The sequence below is a fragment of the Phytophthora infestans genome, genomic scaffold (assembly GCF_000142945.1).
Source record: "Phytophthora infestans T30-4 supercont1.34 genomic scaffold, whole genome shotgun sequence".
In the NCBI taxonomy this organism is placed as follows: Eukaryota; Oomycota; class Peronosporomycetes; order Peronosporales; family Peronosporaceae; genus Phytophthora; species Phytophthora infestans.
Window position 1 is genome coordinate 670837 of NW_003303725.1, and position 9084 is coordinate 679920.

Consider the following 9084-nt stretch of genomic DNA (forward strand, 5'->3'; position numbering starts at 1 on the left):
GTTGACATTCCCGTAAGATGCTGTGCAATTGATGGTACTCTAGTGGTATTTTTCAATAATTAACATTTTTATATGATAATCCGATACTTTTCACTAAGTAGCACGAAGTTTGCGCTACCGGTAAGTGAAGAGCTACAATGGATACAGTCATTTTAGCTACCCTTTCGTGACATATGGGCGTCTGATCTGGAGTGCTCTGTCTGTCTATAAAACATACGAAAACTGTATCATCAGGGGTTGGAAGTATTTTCAATAATAGTATTTTTTTGGAAATACTACTACTTTGAGAAGTTCAGTAAAACTCATATGAATACCGTGTTGTATTCACTTGAGTAGTAGTACTACTTGGCACTATAGTACTTTTAAAGATCTACTTTTCAAAGTACCTTGAATGAGCAATGACTACCCTTTATTGGTAATTTTCGAGCGAGTGGCTCTCATTCACCATTGGGGGGAGTGAGGTACGGTCGCCGTTTTCATCATTTGTCAAAATAACAAACCGGTTCACTATAGTCAGCCGAGCCAGTGACTAGCGAGCTAAGTATGGGGTGCTCAGTAAAGGGCTGCCAGGAAGACGATCAACTGAAGACTGACCCGTGCAGCGTTTGCGAAAAACCCGTACAGCATCTGTGCGCTATCGATGTCTTTCAAGGCACTGAATTTGCGAAGAACCCGTACAGCATCTGTGCGCTATCGATGTCTTTGAAGGCACTGATTCAGCGCTAAGCGAGAGGTAATATGATTACTGTGCTAGATATTTAGCGAGCTTGTACGTACTTGTTTTACTATTCGGGTTTTGTAGCCAAATGTGTGTTCAAGCCGTGCATCCAACCGCTGCGAAACATGCGCCTTCAATGGGCCGGTCCAAGAACATTTAGACGGGATCCGACTCCGACTTCGTGCTCTCACCAGTACAGCTTGTGAACGAGACTGCAGAACCTCCTGTAAAGCGACGCAAAACTACTGCCTGTGAAGCGAAGATGAAAAACGTCTCGGTGGAGTCCAATACTGAAAATAAGAGAGCAGCTCCAACAACCGTGCTCGAGCCGATGGCCAGCCTTGGCGTCTCGCCGGATACAGAGGCCTCACCGTCGACTTCGGAGCTACCGTCTTACCCCGCATATAAGGCATATGGGTTCTAAATAAAATACAGGATTCGATCGACATCTACCTTAAACCTCAATTTTACTACTATAACATATGTGGCTGAAACCTACTTAAAACAGAAGGCTGTACGAGCCAATGAATATTCTTGAGAGCTCCAACCAACCACCCTTCTCAACAAACTTGTCGGTGCTGCTGTTACTTGGCTTTAATTCTCTTACCGGTATTTTATTCTTTACACAGCCATGGGTGCTGAGCGACGTAGCTATAGTATCCAGGAGAAAATCGCTGTTCTAGCAGACTTTTGGAAAGGCACAAAACCTCCGTATACTACGCAGCCACAACAGAAAGAAAAGACCCGCAACCAATCATAACATCATGTGACCTGCACGCAGGCAGGTTTGAACCCACGCCGATCGCGTAGGTCCTCCTACGGTAGGAGGGTCCAGCCTAAACGACCAAGACAGATTCCAGGACCCACAAACTTGCTTCTTCAAAGTCAAACAATTTGTTCGTTGTACAACACATAGGCTTTCTAAACGAATATAACACACAAGCAGTGTTGTGTGTTCATTTACAGACCATATACCTTATATGCGGGGTAAGACGGTAGGAGGTGTTCCCCTCACGGTAAAGCATGCAAGAAAGTCAGGCACCACAGATGATGTTTGGGACCTCATTCACACACTGGAGATTCCTTACAAGAAGCAGAACCCATGGAAACCGTCTGTGGGGGTGTATCAGAACATATGTCTGCTGCGATGCCAACTGATCAAAGCCCGAGCAAGAATTAATCGATTTAGTTGGGAGGAGGCCCTGCGCAATACGAGAAACGCGAGTAACGCAAAGGTCTACATCAAGTCCAAGAACGCTGAACATCCTCTAGCCATCTTAGCGGAGCAGAGTGCAACTGACAAGTCAAAGGCGGACGTCGTGGATGCGGAGGCTGTGTTGGATCTGACCTGGGAACCTGAGAACGCTGCCATCTCTCCAGCGACAACAACGACTACTTGCATAGCTACTTCCGCTGCATCAGCAGGTGTAGTATCGGTAGAAACGGCTTCACCCGGTTATTTGGAGCGAGTGAGAAGACCATCAACGTCCTTATCTCAAAGTTTATCATCTCGCAAGGGCTACCCTACATGGTTTGCGCGTCTTCGACTTTTGAGGGCATTATTTCTACTGCAACTGACAACACCTCATTTCGCGTACTGGGTCGTGACCGACATGACCGGCTGCTCAACAGACAGTTTCTTTTTGTTCTGCGAGCTTGTGGGCGCACTACTATCTTCGGACTTTGAAATTGCCCGGTCAGCTGAAGTTTTTTAATTTGCTGCATGATGTTTGGACTAGCTGCGTGAAAGAGAGTATCGTTGGCGCGTCAAACGCGCTTATCGATAGTTCTTGGCGATTTCGGTTCCTTGCACTGCTCGCCTGTGTTAAGAATGACGGTCATACCGCTTTCAGCGTTGCAAAAGTCATTGAGAGTGGTATCAATACTCGGTATGATCTCGACATTCGTGTCATGACTCGATTCACTATGTCAGATACAACCTCGTCAGCGAAAAAGGTTGCTGATCATATTAACACAGAACAAGAGAGCTGGTCGATGCATCTTCTCAACCTGTGTATTGGCTACGGGATCGGACTGAAGGATAATATCCAGACTGTGCTTGTTTGGAATAGTTCAACTACAAAGTATTAACTACTGTCACAGCTGGAGTGGCGCTGGACGAAGGAGGTGGTGTTATCAAAATGTTGCGAAACCTGAATAATCACTTCAGGTCTCCAAAGCAGGGTCACGCGCTAAAGAAAATTCAAAAGGCGCTTTCGTGTCCTGAGCTAGATCTAATGACAGACCAAGACGTTCGTGTTGCTTACACTTGCAAATTGATTCGAAGATCAGTAGTCGACTACTCAGCTTTTGAGGCATACTTTCAGCTCACCAAAGACGTCACAAGCGTGCGGACGTCGCTAACGGCCAAAGATTGGACGCTGGCTGTAAAAATGGAGGCAGTTACCAAATTTATTGCTGAACTTGCGCTTGTAGAAGTGCAAAGTGAGAATCTAGTATCGTCGTATATGGTAGTATTCCGACGACTCGCAGAGAAGAAGCTGAAGTCCTTCAAGGTTGATGCAATGGTAATTGAGCCCCCCGGAGCTAATGATGCGAACGAAGAGAGTCATCGCAGCGATGTGGAGAAGCTTGACCAATTTGCAGCCGCCAGCAAATCGTGCCTTAAAAGAACAATGCTGCAGCTGCGGGCCCGCTTCCCCACAGAGACCAAGGAGGCTATGGCTTGTATTTTGCTAGACCCTCGGCTAAATCTAGCGTGAAGAAGATTGCAGCCGTCGGACACATCCCTCGCAAGGAAGAAAAGGCTTTCTACAAGAATGAAATGGCCTTCCTGCGAGAAGAGCACGGCACTGTGATTGCGCAGATGATAAAAAGGAAAGATACCCTTGTCCCAACAGTCGTCTCAAAGTAGCCTACTCAGTCAAACGTCGAACTCCCCGTTTTCTTCTCCTTCGTCTACTGGCTGGGATGACAAAGATGAACTCCTACTGGGTGCCCCGATTCGGACAAGAAAGACCAGAGACGAAGTTAAAGAGACCGAAATCAATGCAAGAGCTGACACTGTCTTGAAGGAGTGACTAGAGCTGGAACCTGAGTGGCTAAATATCGCCCAACGTCAGAACTATGATATCTCGAAAGAGGAGCTGTCGAATGCGATGTCAATTGACGCTCGCGACGGCATGTACTGGGCACAGCTGGGCTTGTACAAGCATATCGACGTACTGAAGTGGTTCCGCGATGAAGGTGAAGCACAGTTCCCTTCTATAGCTCTGCTTGCGCGGATTCACCTCGGCAAAATATCGTCCTCAGCGTTCCAGGAGCGGGTGTTTTCGACGGGAGGTATTGTCATGGGACCCCTGAGGACGCGGACAGACAGCAGACGAGCCGAAAGGCAGTTGTTGTTGCGGCACACAAGGGAATTGAGCTGGTGAGGCTGACGGAGGACGCACGCAGCACTAGAGATTTGTAAGTGGTAGTTTGAGTAGTATACTAGTCTTACTACTACTACTATCGCATTGTAAAATCGATACTTGTTTCACTATGTCTCTGTCTGAGAACCCTTTCATTATACACTTTCTAAAGTATACCATGCACCCAAGATATTTATCTCCCAAAGGACGCCACAGCAAAAGCTTTGTTTGGTACCATCTCTTGTAACAAACTATTGAAGGTGCATAGATTATACCTCTTCCATTGAGTAATACCGTACAGTAGCTGCATTACACGCTCATAAACGGGTGCTCAAGGCTTGTTGTAACTGGCCATACGAGCTGTACATGGACTGCTGTAATGGTAAATACATTCAAAGACATTTATTAGTGGTTCTCACGGTTAGAAGGTACGAAGGTTTCGTAAGCCAATCAAATCAAACCTTCATTGTTCAACTGTGAGCAGCGTGTGCAGGGGCTACTGACAGTCGCAGCCAGTGACTTCATTGGTAAGTGAGCGCTGAAGGTGAGAATGGGGCGATCTCTACGAGCAGCGCTGCTGCTGCACCTACAGCACTCGGCTCTAAGCTATCAGCTTTGTGACCAGGGAAGCGAGAGCGACGAAAACGATGACGATATGTTCTACTGCGCGATAGTCTCCCACCGCTACCTGGGTCGTCCAGACGTCGTCAAAACTGGGAAATGGAGCCCTGAACGGATTTTTCTGCTTGATGCCGTTCGTGCTCGCCGCGACCTACGCATGAGCAAACAGACCTTCGTGTTTTTGCTGGGACGCATCGAGGCCCACACTGCCTTCGCTCGAGTACCCGGCAAGCAGCAACAAGCTCCTGTCCAACTTCAGCTGGAGGTTTTTCTCTTCGCGCTGCAGGACTTGACGATCCATCGCATTGCGCAGCATTTTGGCATTGGGGAAGGTAAGCTCACAGCTACAGACGTCTTAGTGGCATTGCTAGCTATTCTATTACGGTGGTGTGTCCAAAAGGTTCTGTTTATAAATTCAGGGACCGAGTGACTAGTGCAATTCTTTCCATTGAGCCGGAGTTTCTTCGCTGGCCGAGCAAGAAGGAACGGGTTTTAATAGCACAAACGTTTGAGACGCGTTCAGGGTTCCCATCCTGCGTTGGGTGTGTAGACGGCACAACGTTTAAGCTGAGTAGCGCTCCCTCTGTTGACCCCGAGTGCTACTATTCCCGAAAGTCAGTCTACTGCATTGGTGCTCAAATTGTATGCGATCACCGCCGCCGTATTACATACTATCAGGTAAGGTGCAAGACTCATTGCATTTGGTACTACGCTAATGCTAATTCTACTTGATACAGGTCGGCCAGCCAGGGTCTTTGCATGATAAACGGGCAATGAGTTTGACGGTTATGGCTGAGCAGCCAGCTGCATATTTTGACGCTGGTCAATATCTTCTCGGCGACACAGCGTATTCGTGCTGCTTCCCATTCATTTTGACCCCATATAAAATGCCAGCTAGCACACTACCGCGAAACAAGACGTTCAATTGGCTTTTGGCGCAACAGCGCATTATAATTGAGCACACCATCGGGATATTGAAGGCTCGGTTTCCTGTTCTCGATGGAATCCGAGACAGAATTGTCGATGAAGACGATATCATGAAGGTCTGCAGCAAAATCGTTTCCTGCTTTATACTTCATAACTTGTGCATCGATAGTTCGGACAGCTTCGAGGTACCGAGGGATCAATACAATACTCAGCAAGAGGATAACGCATCAGCAGTGGATTGGTACAATGAGGACAGTGAAGATCTGCGTACATGCATACAAGAAATTGTCCTGCGTTCGAGAGGTTTTCACCTAGGCTAACTGAAGAGCAATAGAAAACAAAACTAAAACAAAAACGTTTTTATTCATCTTGCTTAGAAGTAGTACGCAACTTCAGCAACTCAATCTCCATCTTCTTGGCTTGCAAGTCCAACTTCTGCGTCATAACTGAAAACATGCGTTCCATCTTCTGTTCCTTAAGTTTCAACTTAAGTTTGTATGCCTCGAGCTGGTGCCTTTTCAGTTCCAGCTCTTCTCTGCGCATCAACATTTTCTCGTTGTGGCGTTCTGCTCGGGTCGTGTCACGCTCGTCACGAATCTGGGCAAGGAGCTTAGCGATAGACGATCCCGGCGAATCGTTATAGACACGCTTGCTGCTTATCTTAGCCGTTGGCGACCGTATGGTAAGCGAGCTGTCGGCAGGAAAGTATTCCGACACATTCATACTCTCTCCTGATGCTAGTGTCGGCGTACTGCTATCAGCTGCTGCTGGTGTGCTGATGACTGCTGCTGCTGCTGGCGTCGGCGGGCTGCTGACAATGCTGGCAATGGCCACTGCTGGGGACGGGGAGGTGCTGACGGTGGAGGTGCTGACCATTGCTGGTGTCTGCGTCGTGACGGTAGTGTTGGACCTAGTGTAAACCTGTCCATTCAGCACAGCAGCATTCGGCTCTAGCACAAACGGAGGGACCATGTTGTGTCTCGAACCAAAGATTTCGTCCATCTCGTAGAAGTACTTGCATTTCTTGAGTAGCATGTCTGTCGATGTAGCAACATTAATCGTCCAATAAAACAAAAAAAGCATAACAAGCAAACACACCTTTGATAGACGTAGGATCAGTAGTTTTCAAACCAAAGCCAGAGCGACTGAGTTTAGTCTTGTAACTTTTGTAGGTGCTTTCGAGGTCCGTGCATTTGGTCTTAGCTTGCGTTGCTGACTTCTGCGGGAGCACTGTAAGAGCAGCTTCGTAGAACTTCGACTTGACTCCTTTCGTGTACTCATCTAAATGTGTAGACAGGTAATCGAGAAGAGCATATTCTTCCTCAGCACTCCACCTTTTGTTAACCATTTTGGCAGAATGAAATACTAAAGTTGGCGGTCGCGATGTTGTTGTGCCACAACCAATCAAATAAAACCTTCTCCTAGTCGTTTGCACCAATAACATTATACCTTTACTTCTTGGCCAAACCTACCGAGTTTTCCGAGTAGGTTTTAGTTGAAAAAAACAGGACAGGAAGGTTTGATGTGATTGGCTGTTCAAACCTACCTGCCAACCGTGAGAACCACTATTAATGACATTTACGTCCAAAAGTGTCTTTTGCAATCCATGCCTTTATTATATTTTTGTATGCTTATATTGCTGACATACCGTATATGGATTTGAGAAAGCTTGATTTCCTTTACATGAATATACATAGTATGCTACACCAGAATATACGAATGTAGGAATGCTCTACGAGGTGGTGTCGTATTGACTTCTTATCGTCTTGTATGTGAGTATCGCTTCGTCATGATACCGTGACGGACAGCTTTGCCAGCGTAATACATTGGTGGAGCGATTTTCCGTTATAAAAACACGGTAATGATCAAGTTTATTCAAAGCGTGTGTGTTGACTAGCAGTAAACCTAACCTAAACTACCGCACTGTATAGTCGTCCAAGCTGTAGGAAAGTAATCACAAATATCGAAGCACAGCTACTAGTATAGACAAGCACAGTAAAGTTACCGGCAGTGGGTAGAACGCTTGATAGTAAGTGAGAAAATGTTTCAGAGAGCGATTTTTTCCTTGTTAGACTTTCCGGCCCACTGTGCAAGTAGTATCTCACAATTGATTTTGCCACTCCATCGCTAACTTTCAACGATCCAAGCCCGCAGGTCAAAACTTCGTCCATGTTAAGCGAAACCTTATTTCCGCCAAACCTTCAGTCCCTGAGTCTTGACGTTATTGGCTACGTGGTAGAGCGACGTCGTGTTCAGAAGGACTGTTCGGGCTCTTTCATCTTCACCCAGAATCATTCATCACGAAGCCGATTGAACCAACCAGTTCACGATACTGAAATGGACCCACACTGTATGAAAAAGCTGACTACGCAAACCAAAAACAACATTGCCCACTTGTCTGGACGGTCCGATCGAAAACGACACGCTTCAAGAAAGCTCATGAAGCAGCGAAAGCTTCAAGCTCAATATCGCATTAGACAGAAGACGCGGGTGAAAAAGATCGAAGACACTGTTTAACGTCTACGCGATGAGATTCCATGTCTGAGGTCTCTACGCAACATGTTTTTCATCGGGATTTCTCTGACATTACAATGCAAGTAGTTGTGGCAGAGTACTTTCGTGTTTTTCGTCAAGGTTTCTTGGAGCCTGATGGATCACGAGTATCCAAGTTAGACTTTCTACGGCTATTCATGGCTCCGGATCTGGCCACTGGAACCGTATTTGGTTTTGAGGCGCTCGCTAGGAACTGGGGGATCGTGGGTCTGCTCTTTGATGATGTTCGCTTCAAGCTTGATCATGTTGAGCGAGCCACTGAGATTTCGATAGTGGCTAAAACAACCACAAGTTTTACGATCAGCAGACAGAGTATTGTTGATGTCTGCCGTGACGAAGATTTTAGTGATAGTCCAGCCCAACGAACCAGATGGACTCGTATTGCCGCTGTACTACTGGAGGAACGACTTACAATGCGTGGCACCGTTCAGTTTACCTGGGACAACTCAGCGAAGCGTATGATTGGGCTGGTTTCTCAACTAGACATGATTTCTTCGCTGCTAAAGCTTCTAGGCAACGTAGAGGACATATCGATCATATTCAGCAGCGCCTGTTTGTCGTTAGAAGGCAACATTTTGAAAGACTACGCCGCGCGATATCCATTGTTCTGTTAAGATTAAACTCAAATCTGGTGATACCAGAACACAGCTCGTTCAAAATCCTGATTTTTAATCTACATTTTTTTAAACGCTACTACACTCCTGGACGCAATTATACAGTCGTGCACCTCCAATTCGACACCGGTATCAGTCGATACCCTGCCAGATTTATGATTACGCAAATCGGATGCGCAATTACCTTTGCCCATCACCACCCTAGCAATTAACCTCAACGTTTTCCCTCTCCTCGCCGAGGGATGACACGCCGCATCGATCTGATTTAAATTTTGGA

At 46.5% G+C, this 9084-nt stretch overlaps 1 protein-coding gene across 1 annotated transcript; it reads left to right on the forward strand.

Annotated features, from left to right (window-relative positions):
* Window positions 1-1349: 1349 nt before the first annotated feature.
* Window positions 1350-5476, forward strand: PITG_14385 (uncharacterized protein; the record flags this gene model as incomplete). The annotated part of the gene is made up of 7 exons (XM_002898807.1): window positions 1350-1429; window positions 1908-2143; window positions 2822-3163; window positions 3764-4021; window positions 4539-4619; window positions 4665-5045; window positions 5451-5476. 7 exons carry the CDS (start codon window positions 1350-1352, stop codon window positions 5474-5476), a joined length of 1404 nt encoding a protein of 467 aa, XP_002898853.1.
* Window positions 5477-9084: the final 3608 nt, after the last annotated feature.